Genomic DNA, 20,923 nt, shown 5'->3' on the forward strand with positions numbered 1-20,923 from the left:
GTGACAAATATTTGACAACATGATTAGATCCAGTTCACACAGACTCCCCAAAGGGTCATTGATGCATTGGGATCTGTAGCTCTATATAACTAATGTTTTTTTTTATTTCTTTAGTTTCTTGCCAAACACATAGGAAAAAAACAAAACAATAGTTTGGGCTAGTACCTTATTTTCCCTATTTTGATTACATAGGTGACCGTATCCGTGTCACATAATAGACTCACGCCCACTGGCTCAGACTGAAGCGTTTGTTTTAATAGACGATCTTTGCCGCTCCGTCCGTTAAATGGGACCGTTATCCTTAGAATGAAGCCTAACGTCGGTTTACTATCAAAACCTTATTGTTTGAAATTACGGAGGAAACTCGAATCATAACTTTAGATTTTCTGATAAATTGCTTTCCTTGTCTTTGTTTTGAACCACTGATATTCCTTTGCAGAGTGATTTACATTTTGGCCAGGCCAATATAAAATGATATTAGTTTAAATATAGTTTTGTAAAATGTTTTAATCGATTAATAATAATAAAAAAAAAAGTTTAACTCTTTGCAAAACAGGTGGGAACTTTACAATAATTACACTGATATAGTTGCTTTTTAGTTTTACTACTAACTGCTCTTGTTATGAGTAGCGTAACTTTTCACATGACTTATATGGTGATGAATGTTTTTTATTGAAGCTAAATGTTGTTGAGAAAAATATTTTATAAAGACTAACTGATTGTAATTATCTCTAAGATCCTATTTACGTTCATCATATTCGGTGTCACAACCCCATTTCTTCTTCTAAAACCAGACAGGTGACGTTGACAACATCTACATGGAAAAAAAAACAACAACAAAACCAGACGCTGCACCACAGATAAGTCTATAAATGCACCACGTGCTCCATTAAAAACACAATGAAGAGATCGTTTTAACCTCAATAGTGCCACCTAGCGGCTCAATCTGAAACGGCCGCTGGTTTTGAACGGAAGTGAAGGAGGAAGGCAGTAAGACAAAAACAAAGAAAATGGATGACATGTCAGAAAGAGAGAGAAACATTTGCACTCCAACAACAGAGGTATCGAGCCACAAACCTGCGGACCTGTAGGGTCACCAGGAAAAAGGTTGAGGGCTACCTTTGCGTTACCGACGGGTTGGTTTTTTTTCCGCAATAAAAGCTGAGGACGTGATGCGTCTGACGTTACGGGAAGCGCGTTGTGCCACTTCCTTTGATAACACGTTTCTTTTTCTTTTTTTTAATTCAACTTTATTGAACTATTTTAGAAACATTTCCATCATGGCATCCCGTGGTACATTACATTACATTTCCTGACAAAGGACAGGCACAATGTAAGATTTAAAAAAAAAATAATAATTTCATGGCTTTCGTAACTCAGTATTTACTAATATCTAAAAGAAAGCACCAGCGTCTAAGCAAGAATAGGAGGAGGTATATAGTTGGCTGTAGAATTGGAAAATTTCCTTAGATATCTTGACAGGATCCATATATTCTTGGTTATCGATATGTTCATATGTTTATATGTATTCTGTTCTTTTCTCTTTTTTCCCAATATGCAAAAGTAAGCCAAGCTCCTTTCGGCCTCCTCTATCTATTTTGCTCTTGATTCTTCTGTATCCCCCTTTTGTTTTGACTAATATAGATTTGTTTCTAGGGAGGCATGCAGAAGAACACGTTGTTTTTGTTATTCTCACTAAAACTATTGCAGTTACAATTTAGTTATTTAATCATTTATAATTCTTTTTCTCTGCTAGCCTTGCTTAACAATTTACTATTTGATGTGGAGATCCAACATATTTGCTATTTTAGATACTCCAGTTTATCTGTATAGGTTTAAAACTAGAATCTTCACATATATACTTAATCACCGTAATGATTTCTTGACAGAGAAGTTTACTTTTTAGGAGGTTTAAATTTTCAATATCCCTTTTTCCTTAGACATGTGTTTAAGGGTTTAAGAACAACTTTATTAAATAGTGATCTAGGTGCTACAGAAATTGTCAAGGTTGACTCCATCCTAAGCATAGTATCTGACACTAAACAAAATCTGTTCAATTAAACCATCAAGTTTGAACAATGTTAAAATTTTAGTACCTGGATTTTCAATTTGTGTGTTTCAGATTAAAACCATGTTAAAGAACTCGAGCAGCACTGGGCTGTAATGGTGTCCCTCATATTTTTGTCAAGCCGTTCATCCATCACCATATTAAAATCACCACCCAATATAAGATCTTCAGCCGATTACTTTTGACATAGATCTTTTATAGACTTTGTAATTTCACTGAACAAAATTGTTTTTTGCGCAGGGTTCTTATACCCTTACGGATTTCCAAGAATCAGGGTATTTATCATTTACTTCAAAAACACAAATTAAACTATCTTTTTGGGGACATTTTTTGTTTTTTTTTAGCAAAAAAGCAACCCCGTGCTAACCTGTTTGAACCATGGCAAAATATATATTTTGTCTTCCCTTTGGTTTGACCAGCATTTTTCATCCATTACAATTGAGTGTGCTTCTTGGAAAAGATAACAATATGCTTTGCTTTTTATAGAACCTCTTAGACCCCTATTGTTAATTAAAAGATAAGACAACAAAGGGTTGAAAATAAGAACTGAGGGGAGTAATAAATTAGAATAACGATTTGAGGATGTTGGCTTTTTTTCAGAACTAAAAGCTGTTGCAAAGCCCCTATTAACCACTTTTGAATATAAATATTACTTGACATCAAATTCTTGTCCTGACATTGTAAAATATATCTTACGTGAACATTGACTTTATAGTTTAGTTATGTCTTGTTCTGTATCTAACATGTTTGAAAAAACAGAACCTGAAGGAATTTGAACTTTTAAAGTGCACGGTAACCTCAAGTGATTATCATAATATGATATTCATATAAATTCAACCAGGGAATTACACAGTTTGCCATTTATTATACATGGGTATACAAGTTATTAAAAATAGGTTCAGTCTAGGTGCAGAGTCCTGATTTATAATCCAATCCACCAGTTGGTGGAAATGCACTACATCTGTCATCCGTCAAAAAACATCAAAATGTGAAATGTAAAAACGTAGTGAATGGAAAGACATTCTTGTCAACAGTGAGTCAACACATTTAAGTCACAGAACGTGTTCACATTCAAGCAAACTTTATTAATATGATATGAAGCAGTTATGCAGCGTGATAACATGAGGCGTAAGCTCGCCTATATACAGCTTTGTAGGTATGTAAGGTTACAGGTTATCAGGCGCACACACGCACACTGTGAACTGTGTTTACACTCTCGATACAATGCACAGCAGAAACACACATTTGCTTGTAAGACTTATAGCAGGATTTCCACAGGAAGATCATTATGATCCTCCTGTGAGAATTTGATTGGTTAAAATCAATTTGGGTGAAAAAGTGAAAAGTGAAAAAAAAAATCAAATATCTAATCTATAGCACTGATAAAGCATAATGAGTGATATTAAATCTTAAAAGAGGTTTAAAACAGAACTGCTGTGTCGATTTTCTCTAAAATTCTCACTAGAATGAGTAAAGTTAAAACACATCAGATGAGCCTGGTTCTGACAGAGGATTCTTCCTGTTCAAAAGGAGTTTTCCTTCCACACTGAGGGAGACTTTTCCTCCCAGCTATTGCTCGTGTGGGAATGGTTGAATAGTTGGGATTCTCTCCATAATGTTGAAATATTCTGTTGCAGGGACCATGGTAAGTGCCTTGAAGTAACTTGTGTTGTAATTTGGCGCTATATGAATAAAATGGAATTGTATTTAACATCTTGTTTTAAAACAAAGTCAATTAAACAGAGTGAAGATGCAAGTAAGTAAATGTTTGTCTTTGTAATCGCAAAAATTATTTTTGTGTGATCATGACAAAGTGGTTCTGTCAGCTTGTTGACAAGTTGGAAAAAACTGAAGAGGCTTCTTGAGTAAGACGACCTTCACTCAAGATGCCTCTCTGTTATTAAAATAATATTTCCTTGACATCTTTAAATATTTATGTGATCTCAAAAAAAAACATGACTAGATCAAAACCTACTATACAAACTTTTGATTTGAAACAAAGGCTTTAAATTTGAAACGAGGGTTTTAATTTGATACAGATACAGGAACTCATGGCATAAAGCAAACAATGGTGACTTCATTGAACACATTTTTTCAAAACATCCTTTCTGTCTGTTTTGGTATCATACTGATGTGTGTTTGGTTTTTTTCCAGTTAAGTTTGGTTTCAATTACATTGCCATAAAAAAAAGGGGGAGGGGGGCGATGTCAGGATTGACAGCTGCTGTGAGTGAAGTATTTGCAGAGTTTAAAGTTGGCTCGATATATGGGTGGGACCTTAACACAGCAACTGTCACTGTTGTATAGTAAAAGGAAGTGGACACGCGTCTATAAACTATAAGGCACACTGGGACATTTAATGGAATTGAGTCATTATTAATACACCTTTGCATTACTGTGACAAGTCAAAATATCTGCCATTAAAAAGATCTATGGGTCCAGCCAAAAAAAGCCTCATGTGATCTTAATATAACCAAACCAAAAAAAATAAAATAGATATAATATAAAGGCTTAAAAGATATATATAAAAAATGCATTCTCCTCCCTGCTTTGTCATTGTTTCTAAACCAAAAAAACATCCCATCTAATAGCCTTATGGTCAAAATTCTTTCAGTAAGTAATATGTTGTAAAAACTCATTTTGCAATATAAGAAATAACAAGAAACCAGTCACTAGAGCTGTCTAATAAATGTATTAGTAAGTACAAAGTCTCTAAATATTGAAATAATCTAATCACATTTAGAACCAGAACTGAAATCCTGAAATTCACCCCCACCGACCTTCATACACACTCACACACACACAAACACACACACACTTTGCATTTAATATAAATTGGTCATCTGTGGTGGCACAGAATCTCGTTAGAACTGTAGTATTTAAGTCGTGTGAACAAACTGTAACATTCACTCCTGTGTTGCTCTGCCTGTGTCTTTCGTCTTGTGTTCATCTTCAAGCTCGTATCCGAGGATTCATATCAATAGCTGCAAGAAAGCAGAGACAACCATCGTTGATGGATAGACCACATTAGCTGGAAAATCATACTGAATTGTTGACATTTAAAAGAGTAATGATATGGAAAAAAATCAAATAAAATGTCTTTAATATTAATATATCTGAAGGTTACATTTGCATCAAATTTTGGTCATTAAAGAAAAAACAGTGAACTTCTCCTGCACTGCCATTTAGAAAGATGCTCTGTCTTAAAAAAAAAAAGTTCATATACGCAAATTTTGGGGTCCATCTGATATTTAATTGGGCTTCAGTGTAGCTTTATTGTTTGGGGAGAAATGCTATCCAGAGCAAAGTCAGGAAAGAAGGAGATACTCCATAGTTACAAAAGAATCCCTGCATGTATTGATCATTGTCAATTAATTTATCTAAAAATGATCTATAGGGTGATAAATCTATTGATGGATTTTGGTATAAAGCTTTTTTCAGAGCATGTGATCGCCAAAACAGTTGTGCTGTTCTGTACACATAAGAAGAATTCCTCTCCTACTTTTGGTAACTGGTATCAATGCAGAACACGTGGTTGTGGCTGGAGGACCTAACTCAAGGGATCCAGACCACAAACCAAAGATAAATCCACATATGTTGCAAATTGAACCTGCTGGTTAAATTACAAATATCCAATCAAAACCCGTTAACAATATGGTCTCTGGAAATAAAGAGTCATTCCTTCAGGAATCCTGAAAAAAAACAACCAATAAGGCAGTGACAAATACCAAAACACATTTTTTTTTTTTACAAATCATCTTTTTCTGTTCCAGAATTTTTGTGTCATTCTGGTTTTGAAACAGAGCTTCTAAAAAAAAATGGAGGAAGACTTTCTCACTAAATAACTACATTAATTTACTTACACAAAGATGCTATAAAGCCTAACTAGATTTTTGAGTGTCTTTTATTTTTTATTTCGTCATTACAGCTCAAAATAACAAATACTTTTGTGATGATAACTGGAAAGAAAAACTTAACTGTAAACCGTCTATCGTGTGGTGTTACAAAAAATTAAATCACATAATTTTTCATATTTTCCAGAATTACAAATATTATTCTCACAAAAAATACTATTATTAAATTAGATTTTATCTGCATCACATTTTGGTAATTTAATTTTCACCCGTTTAAAGCTAATATACACTAACCACCTATTTATATTCTTAGGCTTACTTTAATATTTGAAAATTATCTCTACAATTTCTGTATTTTAATTGTGACCATTTTGTTTACATTTCACCCTGTGAAATAAAATGTTTTGCTTTACTATAACAGAATTTACCAGCAGGTATCGGCGTCTCATTTAATTTCATATAAAGTACCTTGGTCACTTTGGTTGTTGTATGTTTTTATTGTTACATATTTATACTCTTTTCATTTTAGCTTTATATTTTTGCACACTGTGGGACTGTGAGAAACAATATTTTGATCTCTCTGTACATCTTGTACATATGATGAATTGACAATAAAGTTAACTTTGACTTAAATCATGGTTCTGATGATGTTGTTAAAGCAGTTGATATGGCTTTCTGTTTTCTGTTGTTTAATGATCACATGTTCAAATGAAGGCCTAGATACCAGAATTAATTGGCAGATTTGTCATCTTATTGATTGTAAATCAGGTGAATTTTGTTGTTGTTTTTCCCTGTCTTTGTTTTGGAGACTATAGACACATGCCATTGTCTCTGCAAGAAAAACCCAATAAAGCTGCAGTGATAAGAGAACGGGACTATCAGGTAGATCCCAGACAGGGTGACCCGATGAGTGGTCAGGCGCAGACCACACGGGCATCGAGTTTCCTGACCAACCAGACCTATACTGCTCGTCATTTCCCTGTTCTCTTAAAAATGGCAAAATATAACCTTTGAAAAAAGAGATAAGACTCCATTCCGAACTTTGTGGTGAAGCCCAAGGGTCTGGGTGTCTAAGTGAAAAGAATAATGTTTCTTACGCCGTCATGGTGCATCCGGAGACGTGCGCAGCGGTGCCGGTGTACTGCACGTCGCATCGAACGATGTTGTTGTTGAAGTTGGACTCTGGAACCTGCTGCCTGGGATTCACTGTCAGCTGTCAGAACGACACCAAAATATTGCAACAATCATCAGTGCAGGAGGACCCTTCTGCTGAAGCAGAACATTCAAAGATGCTGTTTTTTGTTCTTCCCTATTTTTCCATGTAGTCCTACTTTTCATGTGGATGTCATCTCTAGGTCTTAATAGTGAATTTGACACAAAGTTAATGACAGCAACATCACTGCCGGTGATGGATGGTTGTTGAAAAGAGAATGAAGCATGAATATGTTGAATTTATGTTCAAGAAATTTTTGAAAAATGGAGAATTGAGATCTAAAAAACTATGAAAATGATGGCTGGAGCTGCAGAGTAGGGCTTCATAACAATAATAATAATAATAATAATAATAATAATAATAACTACTATTTATTATAACAGCTAAGCTTTTGACCTATTAACTCTGCCACCATAACTGTGTTGTCATGAAATGTTTCTGCTGTGCACTGTACAGTTTCTGTCACACAGCAAATGTTTTTCTATCATATCATGTATTGTCTCATGTATCCTGTTTGTGGGTCCATTCATTTATGCCTGCATCAGACATTGCCCCAATGGGATACATACAGTTTATTTAAATCTATTTGAATTGAGCATGCTGTGAGGGAGATGGTGGAAGCATCTGAGCAGGGTCGTTTTTTGGGTTGGTGGAGAAGGAATGGTATTTGGTGGTCATGTATACCATGTATGAAGTCATACTGGTGTGCATGGGGATTGAAGGGAGTAGTTCTGGGACGCCAGGACTGTGGTTGAGAAGTGTCGTGGGCCTAACTTGATGAAACACCAAGTGAAGGGAGGTAAAAGATCTCAGTACACTTCCAACCCCTGCAGACTGGTGCTTGCACAAAGGGGACTCAAATAGGCAGCTGAACTGGCCAAAAAGCTTGTGTAACACACCCTGGTTTTTGAGTTTAGTCAGGTGTTTTCTTCAGAGCTCCCGTAGGCCACATGTATGTTTGCTGAAAGCAGGGACACTGTCGAAATCTGACATTTATGGTTGTAGGTTCTGTCATTGTTTGAATGTGTGGAATAACCTCTCAAAAACGGCAATGCTTACAGAGACAAAAAAATGTTGTGAGAGTGATCATCGTGTCGATGTTCTGATCACACTCTTACCAATGCTTGTTCGTATGGGAATTGTTGAGCTTTTCTTTATAATATTGTAAGGTCTCAGCCTTTGCTTTGTAATATACACTCAGATGATTTATGTTGTGATTAGGTGCTATATAAATAAAACTGAATTCAATTGCATTGACACTGGAGTTTTCGTCCATATGCACACTTTGCTGTCGTAATAGCTTGAGCTGCACAGACCTTTAAAGGTCGGTTAATTGCCAGACTTAAAAGGCAGCATTACTTATTTTCAGGAGCATGTTCGACCTAACTTGTAAACTTAGGTATTTCGCTGGTACATACAGCAATTACCCCCAATACACATCCTAAGGTTTCCACTGATGAGCAATGTGTAGATTTGGAGGAATATGCCGAGACTGCGCACCACATACAAGTGGTCAAAGCTCCCAAGATTAAGTTATAAAAAAATGTTTTAATGCTGCTCAGGTGGCAAAGTCCACCAATCGCAGTAGCGTAAAAGGACTCTGCCTCCAGGTTGTGTCGTATAGAACTCACAAGCAAATCAGGAAGGCAGCACCAGGATAGTGTTTTTTGAAGGGCACTGCTGTGGCTGTAAATAGGTAGAAAGAGCTTCCTTTGTATACAGCTGTGATAGTAATAGTAGGAAACTCTCAGCAAATAAAAAGGGTTCACCAAAATAGAGTAAAAATGTAAAGTCTTTGGAGGAGTAACAGCAGAACAGATTTGGTATTAGTGCAACAGTCATTATGGACGTAAATCTAGATGTCCCAGCCCTGGGAGAGCACGGTTCCTATGTAATGTAAAAGTTGTTAACCACTCCATGATAATGGTGTCCTGAGGTACTGTGTCATTCCACCATTGGTGAAAATCAGTGGGCACCTGTTCATAATCTTTTGCGGTGTTGTTAGATCCAGTCGGAGGTAGTCCAATTTGTTTTTTCCAAGGAACAGATGTTAGCAAGCAGAAAGGAGAGAAAAGCTGGTTTATACGAGTTAGCCTTTTAGTCTGGTCGTGATCCCTGCTCGGGAGGAACGCCTCAGTATCATCTCACTGTTTCTGATGCTGTCTTCAGCAGTCGACGGCAGCAGGGAGACGCTGTTGTACGGGCCAACAGAAGTGACTTTCCCCTGCATTGCTAGCTTTAGTATTCAGAGACCATGTTAATAAATCCAGTAATTTTCCCAACTAGCTCGATAGGTGTGTTACCTCATCGTGTGTCCGTAGCACTCCAGGCAGCCAAAACAGGTTAAACGGTGGCAAATTAGTTCCCACTGAAGATGTAAATCTTTGGAACCTCACAAAATTGACAACTTCAAAAGACTCAGTATTTTTGTAAAAACAGCTGGTTACTGTAGTTTTTTTTATTAAATGTTACTCAAGTGGAAAGAAATAGGACATTTAATCGGGGTCTGTTCTCATCAGTGATGTTAATCCACATGTAGTTCTTTAATCAGTATTTTTTTTGTGTGTGTGATAAGGATGCTAATAACAAAAAGAACCCCAGTGTGTCTCTCCAAATCTCAAATAATGTAAAAAAAAATTTTTTTTTCCAGTGACTCATACCTTTAGAATATATTTTCCAGGAGAGACGTCGGTGATGTCGATCCACTGACAGTCGATGTCGGCGTTGTAGGTGTCATAACAACCTGGACTTAAACCCTGAACACAAGGGAGAAAAGTCAAACAACTGATATGCTTCAGTGGTATATGAATATCTAAATGTGCACATGCATAACACACTTGTATGGATATTTGAAAACATTTTGGCCTTTGTGTTACTTTTTACCATATGTATTGTATCATACCGTCTGTTAATAATCATTGATCATATCTGTTTTTTGGTTTCTGTTACATTTCTGGAATATGGTCCAGAATATAAAAAAGAGAAGGTAAATCAGTTTCATTTCAGTACAGTAGTAGTCCAGCACTAAGTACTCCAGTACCCAATACATTGATAGAGAAATAATTTAATGATTAATAATACATGTACCAAATAGTTTTAAACAATAATAAATTCAATGTAGAAGCAGCCAACTAGCCTTCTCTGGACAAAAATACTATATTTACTCCTTTGTGCTCCCTATTTTTTTTCCCCGTCTCTCTTTTTTGACATGAGTTTCAAATATCATATTTTGGAAAAAGATGAAATTTTATACCAGCTGACGAGAGTTAACAGAGAGTCAGCCAGGCTGTCTTCAGCGTGGGCAGAATCAACACTCACCTCGGACAGTTAGTTCATGAGGTTGGGGTGTCCTTTATGGGACCTTTACTCCACATCAAGGGAATCAGAATAATAGATTATTATGTTCCTATTATGTTTAATTTCCCCAGTTTAAAGTGTACTCATACGAAGGTGGATCAAAAAGTTCAGAGACCGCTCCCTGTTGCGCGTGGACTGTACGTCGCACTGTTGATGTGCAAGGAGCAGGGGAAGCTATGACTTTTGTGAGGAAGTATTTAAACTTTTGTCGCTTGATCAACATCAGAACCTAAGTTACACGCATTTTTGTGAACAGTGATCCGGTTGTGTCTGCAATTTCTCTTCCACAATCTAAAGCTTTTAGCAGGACTAGTTTTCTACTGTTACGTTTTTACAATCATAATTTAAAACTTAGTTATTACCTTAACTACTCGGTATAAAAAACATAATTTCTGTAGTTTTGAAGCATCAAAATTGAGCTTTCAAATTTCAGGAAAGGAAAACATAGCTACATTTTCTTTAGTGAAACCTACCAGCTCGGGCTGTAATTAGCCACAGAGAAATACATGTAGTTTTGACACGGTTTCCCCCAGAAGTGCAAAACTCTGTACAATAACATTTTTAAGAATTCTAAGATGTCAAAAAGTCAGATTACAGTGTTTTTCTCTGTCGAGTACAACTGTAGTATAGTGCGGTATAAAATGGAAGAGAATCTACGTCTATTCTGTGTGCCAAAAAAGGACTTAAGCAGATGTGTGTGTTTTGTACCTGAGTGTGTGAGGTACAGGCGAAGCGGCGGTAGTATCCCGGGTCACAGGAAGTGTCCTCCAGGCAGAAGCTGGCCTTGTGACCCTCGGCCACCTGATTCTGAGTTTGGACATCCAGCAGCTCGTACAGGCTGAACTCGTCCATGCTGTGGAAATGACTGAACGACAACACCACAATGAAGACAGAGGAAGAAGAACTCAGATCGTTAAAGTAAATAAATGCAGCATTTTCAAAAGACTCAGTAGGGTGCAGCATTAAAACTTAAGCAACAGTACAGATGTATCGACAAAAAGTAGCCTGCTTAAAGTATGAAAGTAAAGCTATACGATCTGCATTAAAATGTCCTTAGAGTCTCTCCTCATCTGTCTCTATTAGTTGTGGAGTAAACATAATGTCTATTTTATTGTTACGTTGACAATACCCGATTATACCTCCCGCTGAATGAAAAGTCAGTTAAGCCCATACTTGAGTGGTCCCACTATGTGAAATGCTGAATAGCACAAAAAATTGTCTTCAGTGGAATGACAGCAAGACATAGGTGATTGTTTTTGACTACAACTGACATTTAATACAACCATAACAGAAATCTTGGCATTATCTCTAACTTGGCATTGATTTGATAAGAAAAAACTCTGTCAAGGAGGGTTGCTTTTTTAAATTGAAAATATTTCCACACTAAAAGTCTTTTCCTCTGTTTCGATAACCTGAAAACATATACCAACCCTTCAATGTCATCAAGACTGAACTCTTGTAAATAACTGTATTTGGATATAGTCTGGCTGGTCCAGATGCTGTAAGCAATACTCCTAATTGGTTCCAGAAAGAGTGAGAGCATTACATGGGGTCGGTACCTCGATATTTTTCTGATCTTCTCCATCCCTGCTCCAACTCCAGGCCTAATTGGTTGTCAGATCAAAAGCTTTTAACTGTTTCCTGTTTGAGTATGTCGGGAGGGTGGGGGTGGGGGGGGGGGGTTAAGGGAAATCACGTCTTTGGAAAAGTCTTCCACTTCTAATGAAGTGTTACCTATCCACCAACTTCTACAAATTGTAATTTGTACAGACCTTTGGTTGTTTTTAAATGTGCTCAATAACTTTATTTGACGAGACGACTGTTGGAGCTGCGCAGGGTGGAGACATTTGTAAATAATTGTATTTTGTAGTTTGATAGGAGTCAAGGTTAATTATGTATGTGACATAAGTTAAACCATCAAGGAAGTTAACTCACATATGGTGGAATGAAAAGGTTCCTCAGGACACATACACCTGGTAAACAGTAGTCTGGGCTCCAACCACCCCAGACCTACTCCCTTGGACTTTGTCATTCTTTGCACTGTTACCTGACATGCTCCTGCCAAACTACAAGTCCAGTAGAGGTCAGAATAAACATAATTATGGATTGTTCTTAAGCTGCTTGCACAGACAACCTACACAGTCTGGTCAAAATGATTGTTGTATTGTATGAAACAGTTTACTAAATATTAAAGTTAACAACTTAATCTGAAAAGTAACTAATAGCTAAAATTGTTAAATAAATGTAGTGTAGGAAATGTAATGTCTTCCAAGTATAAAGTACCATTAAGGGACGATGGACAAGCACCTCAAAATTCAACCTAAGAACAACATCAAGGTAACTGTAGCCTACTTGGTTACTTTCAACTATTGGACAATATTGACATCAATTCATAAACCAACTTTATTTAGCAAAGAAATTCATGTTAGATACCTTGTGTCGGCTACCTACTTATGACAGCTGTGCCACTCCCAGGCATATCGAGGTTTACTGGGCAGAAAGTCGGCTGTTCCCTGGTTCTTCACCCTCTGAGGAAATCTCAACAAAACTCTGGTGTCATAATCTTGAGAAGAACGAGCGGAACTGGATGGAGAAAGAGACAAGAAGAGTTAGTATCCAAGTTTTCAGTTTGAAAAATTAATGGTAATAGTCTTTTCCAACTTTTAAATCCAACTTGAAACGAATGTAAAAAGCAACAGAATGAACACATTGAATAGGTGGCTGATGAGATATTTATCAACAGATATTACACTGCATTTTTCATGATAGCTTTCAGAATAGATAGCTTCCCATTAATATTGTTTTAATGAAATTAGGCACATTTAAAAAATTGTGTAGTGCTACTTCCTGCCACTACCTAATGTCAAATATATCAACGCCTTTCTACATTTACTGCTTTGGATATAAAGGGTTTCCATCTGATTTTGCATTCCTTCACATAAGAAATACAAATTAGGCAGCTTATCTCATATCTATAACATACTATTTCATAATTGCAAGATCCGGATCTCTGCCTGTCGGCACTAACATTGGCTACCACGGTAAAGTTAGAAAGATATTGAAGATTGAAGATTTGAACTTCCTGAATCAATAACTCAAAAACTAAACGTTGTTAAAACCCAATCGATGGTTCTTTCCTATTACAGAAAAGTAGTTCTTTAAAAGAAGCTCTCCTTGGAGCTGAAGAAATTACATTGGCCTCTATGCATAGCTGGCTGAGAAGAGTGAGCAGGGACCGTCTGAAAAGTGCACCACCAAAAAAAGAAATGCTACAAAATTATTTAATAACTTAAATCTTATTCAGCGACAATAAAAATTTCTCAAAATGCTACCAAAACATGTACTGTATTCATAAACTATGAATTGTAGTAGCATACAACCAGCAGGAGACTATTGTTATGTGGAGCGATTTTAGGGACATGACATGGAAAAAGACAGGAATTGACCATCTGAAAAGTGTAAAAACATTATTTTAATCATTTATCTAAATGGGATTGACTACGTAGAATATCACATCACATTCCAGTCTGTGGAATTTTGGATAGGTCTGTTCATGATGTCTTTACCACTGACGCTGTAAAAATAGCCCTAAGTCTGAGCTGGTGGAGTCGCAAGGCACAACGCTGAGACAAAATTGCATTGTACGGCGCATCTTCAATGACACACCCCCTGTTGCGTCATACAGCCTATTTCGGTGCAACCAGGCTCCTGTTCATCAACGGCAAATGCAAACTGGCAAAAGCTTGGAAAAAAACCCAACCTTGCACCGCACCAAAATGCCACTGTGCCTGGATTTTTGCTACACCGGGTTCAAAAATAGGGTCCCAGGATTTGACACAAGTTGGTTAGGTTCCCTCTAAAGTTAAAATGCACCTGAAAATCTAGTTGAACAACCTACAGTCAGCGGTGTGTTATCTTACGTGGCAAGGCAGTTCTCTTCAGCAGCACAGCGCAGATTGTACATGGGCATTCTTTGGACATAGGTGCCAATCTGCAAGTAGTACGGATCAGGAACCAGATCGGGAAGACCTGCAATCAGGGAACAGTAGATCCACACAAGAGCAATAGGTGGGTTACGTTTAGTCAAAGAAAAGGAAAAAGTATTTTGTCTTTGTGTTAGAAAATAAACTTTTTTGAGGTGTTTAAGTGCAACTTTCTTTAAAGAAAGGCAAAGTGACAGTCAACTAATATTGCTTCTTAAAATTGCTGGCAATAATGACAATTGACTTCTTTGAGAATAGGCAATTCAAGTTTGAAAAACAAATTTATAGCCTGTTCTGTCTTCTCAATGAAGTTGTTTGTTTTTCTTTTAAGTTGTTCACTAAATTGCGCTCTGAAAGTCTTTAAAGGATTCATTAAATATAGGTTTGCAAGATTTGCAAATCATCACAACCTATTTTATCTGCATTTTACACAGCGTCCCAACTTTTTTGAAAATGGAGTTTTACTTTAGCTGTAATACCACAACGTGCCACTAGAGGTAAAAAGCCTCCGGCTCCATAGACTCCATTCAACTTGCCTCATGAAATACGACATCAATAAATGTTTTCCACAAGTTATTTTGGTGTTGTTAGTTAAAGGTTACTCCTTATTATTAGTTTTCTGGCGGTTCATCTGAAAATAATTCAGTCATTAATGAGGATTATAAAAAGAATGTCAATGCTTTTTAGGTTGTTTTTTAGAGAACGTTGTCCTACTTTTGAGATAAACGTTTGGAGAACAAAAAAAATAAATCCTGCAGAAAAAAATTCTAGAACATTGCATAATATTCTCAGAACCTTTTTAGAACAAAAAAAATATATAATTTGAACCCGGTTTTCTATGACTTGAGCTTGTAGGCAGATGAGAAAATCCTTTGCCACCATGTATCTACCTATCCTATCATCATGACATCACAGGTGTGTGGCTAATCTGATAGTACCTCCTGGCTCTACCATGGCTCAGTCATGCCTTACTAAAGCTGATATTATACTTCCCACGTCCAGGAGTACACGAAGGTCCAGGGTGTCAAATATGGAGAGACGGCGAGCGCAAATCGTGGCAGCGGCAGCTAGTCGTGGTGTTTCCGGTGGCAAACTCGGGTGGCCACAGCTGCCACGGACCTGCTGCGACTTTTGTCCCAATGTGGGCCAGTTAATGCGGCTGCAGAGATGCCGAGGACATATATTAAATATAGCCTGCCAACATTATACATAGCCTATAGCTAGTTAGCCTATAATTCTGATGTGAGAACATATCTACCTTGAGCCAGTTCGTGACTGGCTGCCACAGACCTGTGGGGTAAACTGCAGCAGGCGTGTGATGACACGATTGAAGCCAGCTGCCGACGCTGCAGACACATCATGGACATAGCTATTTGTATAGTCTGTATAGGTCTTGGGGCAACTATCAATGCTGTATAGCTACACTAGAGCTGAAGAGCCTCTCAGCCGGGGAGTTGAAGTATAAAACTTGATCTTTTACCATTCCAGTTGCTGATGACCTTTCACATATTGACTATGTATTTTAATATTTAAAACAAATAAAAGCAATAAATCTCTGTACAGGGCTTTATGCATACTTAGATGAAAGGCTAAATGACATTCATAAGGTTGCTGGTTTTTCTTTTACTGTTTTGTATTGTTTGTCAGGGACCCCAAAATATATATTTACATATATATATTTATATGTAAATATATAAATATGTATATTTTTTAATACTTCTGTATATTTCACCTTTATATTATTCCTTTACATGCATGCGATACATATAAAATTAAAACTGCAAGCAGTGATGTACGGGCCCTCGCACTCTGGCGCGCCGCCTCCCCAAAGCCGTCTCCCCGAAGCCGTCTCCCCGATGTTCAGCGCGCGAGGGACCGCGTATCCCCGCTTAAAGTTTCTATTTTTGTCTCGTTTCCTGTCTCCAGCAGGGGGCGCTGGCGACCCGTTTGGCCACGCCCACTCGCAAAACACATCAGTCTTACCACGCCTGATGTATGTTACACGTTTCGTGAGGTTTCAAGCATTCTTTGACCTTAAACATCAACTTCCTGTGTCACGGCGAGACATCAAACTTTGCCGCATCGTCACGGCGACGCCCATTGACAAAGTCGAAGGAATGTCTCAATATATCATCAACTACATGTTTAGGTTATTGTGACCTGACTTTCGTTCATGTGATCAACCAGCTCGACGTAGAATGTGAAAGTATGAAAAGTGTCTTTTCCAGTGGCCAACAGGGGGCGCTATGACTATGAGTGAATATTACCACACAGGGGTCTTCAGGGCGGGGCTGTTATCATACCTGTGATGTTTGGAGAAGGTCGGTCCATGTACATAAGATTTAAAGCAACTCGTAGTTTCATGGCGAGATCTCAAAATGGCCACCACGCTACGGGCACACCCATCGGTGAAAACAAATTATTTATACAACTTTTAATCCCAAACATGTTTTCTATCCATAGAACCTAAATTCAAGCCGGTGGGACAAAATCCCTAGGACAAGTTCGACAAAGTACAACGTGTAAGAATTGCCCAAAATGGCGACTAAATTCAAAATGGTGGACTTCCTGTCAAGTTGATGGTGCAATGTAACCTTTTTGTCCGTCTAGGTGTGATACACGTGTCCACCGGATTTCGTGAATTTAGGTAAATGTGGTCGCTGGGGCATCTCTTTAGGGGGCGCTCTCGAGCCCACTCAAGACTCCACTAGAATACGAAATATTTCGCCGGGAGACATGTGTATCCACTTTCATGAGTTTTTGAATATGATAAAGCCTCCAAAAAGGCAAATCACTTTACGTAAGAATAAGAACGTCTAACGACTAACGAACAACATCTTTACGAAAAACAATAGGGCTTTCGCACCGATTCTTGGTGCTCCGGCCCTAATAATTAGGGATATACATATATGTTCTGGCTGCCCAGCGGGTGTATGCGTTGGCTCTGCATGGACATCTGCGTACCTCCAATCTGTTTGTGACTATGCAGACATGCCCAGAATTTGGGAATAAATGAGAAAAGGAAAGTGCATACGTGCAGTTGGTACCCTTGTAATGTGGTGGTGGGCACAACAATTTTGAGGTATTCGGATGTCAATAAAGCCGATGCAGACACCCTCCTTGTGTCACGCTGACCCTTGTGTAGTTGCAGACACAAAAAGTACAACAATACCTGCAAAAAAAGATTCTGTATGGATGTACATATGTACAGTTGGCTTGAGATGAAATTCAGTGGAACAAAATAGCAAGATTATAACAGAGTAACACAAACATTATAAACTGTGTAATGGTGCTTTATATCGGGGTTTTTCACCTTTATAAATTATCATAACAGTCATGTTGTATTAAAAGGATTCCATAATAAAACATTTGTAGGAATTATGAACTAGAAGACTAAAGAAAGTGAAACACCTGTCTTTCCTTATAGCATCAGAGATTGAGGGATATATGCAACACAAATAATGAGCCTATAAACTGGCATTTAGACCCTCACAAGACTTTCATGACCTTGAAGGTAAACTCATAAACAGATTGTGAACATCTTTGTTGAGAAGAAGGGACAAATTTGCTTGAATTGTTTTTTAATAAATATTTAATCGTTTCAGGTTTTGTATTTGTTTAGGGTGTTCTGACAAAAAAAATATGGTACACATTTACTAGCTTATTTAGATCATATTTTACAGATTTTTGGTCATGGTAGCATGTGATGATCTGTCTGTGATGTCACATGAAGCCAGTTTACTTAAAAAAATAAAAGGCAACTAGAGGCCTATCTAAAAGTAAAAGGGTCAATCAAGTTGTTGTTTTTTTACCGTTCTGGTGGTAGCTGGTACCATATCCGTGCCGGGGCTGGGTCTGAGGTCTTGGCCTGAAGTACGAGTTGTAGTAGTTATAATAGGGGTAGTAGTTGGAAGCCTTGTACGGGTTGTAGGGATCATCTCCGACCATCATGTCCTCCCGTCTCACCGGGGCAGAACCGCCGTCGCTGCCGGGCGGGGTTTGCTGGGGCCCCTGCCGCTGACGCGTCATCACTCGTAACTGCGCGGTACTGCTGGCGGCCGGGACACGAGGGGAGCCCCGGGAGCCCTCAGGGACCGTGTCGTTGGCGCTGCCGAGGACAACCACGGGGTTTTCCCGTCGGGGCGACCCGGTTTGCCTCCTCGTGTACTGATGGCTGCGACTGAGGATGCTGAAAACCTGCCCGTTGTGTTGCCATGTCAACCCCCGCCGGAGTGCAGCAGTATCAGCCTCTTGAGTGCGAACTCCATGCAGAAAAGTAAAGAGGAAAAATATATGCACAAGAGACAACAGCGAGGCGTCACGGAAAAGCTGCTTCATGTTCAAATAAAAAATCTGTAATAAATCTTTAAAAAAAAACAACAACGATTTATCTCTTGACCGTACAGCTGCTGATCCCAGAGTTCGTCACAAATGTTGGAGCCCAGATGCTCATACCACTGCTGAAAAGGAGCGAGGAGCGAGAGGGAGGGAGGGAGGGAGGGAGGGGGCGGGGTGAGGTGAGGTTGGGGGTAAGTTTCTTTTCTTTTTCTCTTCAAATTGGACATATGGCCTTTGGGGCTTTTTTTGAGACTGTACAAAACACAAAACATAAAAAAGCAGAAAAATACTAAATCTGATTTGGCTTGAGATTTTCCTCATTAAATGTTTGAAGGTGTCACCTCAGTTTTGCAGTAAAGGAAATGCAAGACTGGACCAGTGGTGTCTTGTGAACCATCCCCCCCTCACCAAGACTTTTATTTTGAATTTTTCAGGCCACACAATTATAGTTGGAGGCAGCCAAACCAAAACTGCAGCAGCAGCAGCACCTTAAGAACACCATGTGACAGAGAGAGGACAGCATTAGCTTCAAATCCTGATGGGTGATCCAGAATTTAACACAAGATTTTTTTATGGAAATTTAAAAAAAAATTCAGATGTCCTAGTGTCTACAAATGCACCATCTGGAAAAGTTAAAAAGATGTATGGCAAAATAATTTTCTGAAAATAAAAACTGACTAAATGCTGATGCATAAAAACAGAAACCAGTGGCTGCGTGGAAGGAAAGCCATCATTAAGTCAGACGAGGATATTTTGAGCAAAAACAGCAGTAAAATGTTATCAAGGTTCAGTAGAGAAGATGCAGCTAAAACAGTTTTTTTCAAATCTAAGCTCTGACCTATTGTCTCCTCTTCACAGAGTGAGGTGTAATTAGAGTCAGGCTTTGGTCAGAGCTTACTGAGATCTGAAGATACTGAACTCTGACTCAAAACTACATTGAGAGGAATCAAAGTTGATAAAAACACAACAACAACTCTCAGGTCACCAAGAGCTTCAATATGCTCCAGTTCCTTCAGGTTATTAATTAAATGTCTGCAGGTATTTGTTGCATAAATGGGTATTTACTAGATTTATGGTACTAAAAATTTTTTTTTTTAAATGTGAACCTATAAGTCTCTACAGCTAATCTTGTACACTAGTGTTTTTTTTGTTTTTTTAAACAGGAACAGTACATCCCATTCAAGATGCTTTTGTTTGGTTTTATTGGAGAAAGTACCCTCTCTCTCCTGCTGAGTGCTTATGGTGCTCTTAAAAAAAAGAAGCTGAAATTGAAGCACTTACCAACTGAGACGTTTTCTCCTCTTAGAACACTAAAAACACACAACCTGCCACCCACAGAGCCACAACAATTTCTGGTCAAACCAATATGTCCCGAAGTCTTTTCATTAATTTATTTTTTTTCTGCTAGAAGATTGTGTACATTTCATGTGGACTCAAAGTTGCAATGTAGCACATAACTTGTGAATATTAGTTTTAGTTATAGTCCCAGGTGTATTTTTTCTTTTGTTCAGTTTTAGTTATAATTACAGTTCATTGGATCAATTTGTAATGTTCATGAAAAAAAAAAAAAGCGCCCAAAATGTTTTGACCTTTCATTTTTGCTGGTTCACTTTTCTGCTAAAAGCTTAAGGGAGAAAAATAAAAAAAATTATAAACACATTGATACAGTCATGTTTACAGTGTGCATTTACATCAATGCTTACTCCTCTTTCAGTTCAATTTCCTCATTGTTTTTCTTTTAATCTCTATGTTGAGGTCCACATACTCCACTTTTTGTTATTATTTATTTATTTATTTTCTTAGAAGTTGCCAGCTTTTTTTGTTTTTTGCAGATGTGTACTTTATCGATCCCTGATAGTTTGGACATTAAAAAAACATTTAAAAAAAAACACTTTAGTTAGCATAGCAGGAATTGTGCAAGGTGTGGGTGTCCTTCAAGCAATATTCAGTATGTTGGCAGACTGTACAGCATTTTCTCTTAGCACCACATGACTAACTTTTCCATACTAACTAGTCCATTATGGACTAGATAAGTATTTTCACCATCCATCCAGCCTTCTGGAGCGCAGCGACACAGTTTCCTCCTGCTACACAGTCATATCATTCCACTC

General features: G+C 37.9%; 1 protein-coding gene across 1 annotated transcript; it reads right to left on the bottom strand.

Annotated features, from left to right (window-relative positions):
• Positions 1 to 4,580: 4,580 nt before the first annotated feature.
• Positions 4,581 to 18,822, bottom strand: LOC138625190 (protein-lysine 6-oxidase). The gene is made up of 7 exons (XM_069705946.1): positions 18,287 to 18,822; positions 14,412 to 14,520; positions 12,943 to 13,074; positions 11,200 to 11,356; positions 9,795 to 9,890; positions 7,019 to 7,134; positions 4,581 to 5,051 (listed from the first exon to the last, which is right to left on the bottom strand). The coding sequence occupies exons 1-7, from the start codon at positions 18,810 to 18,812 to the stop codon at positions 5,045 to 5,047; spliced, it is 1,143 nt and encodes a 380-aa protein (XP_069562047.1). The 5' UTR covers positions 18,813 to 18,822; the 3' UTR covers positions 4,581 to 5,044.
• Positions 18,823 to 20,923: the final 2,101 nt, after the last annotated feature.

The sequence above is a fragment of the Brachyistius frenatus genome, unplaced genomic scaffold (assembly GCF_029030835.1).
Source record: "Brachyistius frenatus isolate BFR_SWC_R1_liver_20210118 unplaced genomic scaffold, ASM2903083v1 Contig_60, whole genome shotgun sequence".
NCBI classification, from domain to species: domain Eukaryota; kingdom Metazoa; phylum Chordata; class Actinopteri; family Embiotocidae; genus Brachyistius; species Brachyistius frenatus.

Excerpts from the sequence above, each read along its gene's own strand:
- LOC138625190 (XM_069705946.1), bottom strand. The coding sequence starts at position 18,812 with ATGAAGCAGCTTTTCCGTGACGCCTCGCTGTTGTCTCTTGTGCATATA. Across the intron at positions 13,075-14,411 it reads GAAGAGAACTGCCTTGCCAC|TTCCGCTCGTTCTTCTCAAG; the intron begins GTAAGATAACAC and ends TTCTCCATCCAG. Across the intron at positions 11,357-12,942 it reads GAGTGGCACAGCTGTCATAA|TCATTTCCACAGCATGGACG; the intron begins GTAGGTAGCCGA and ends GTTGTCGTTCAG.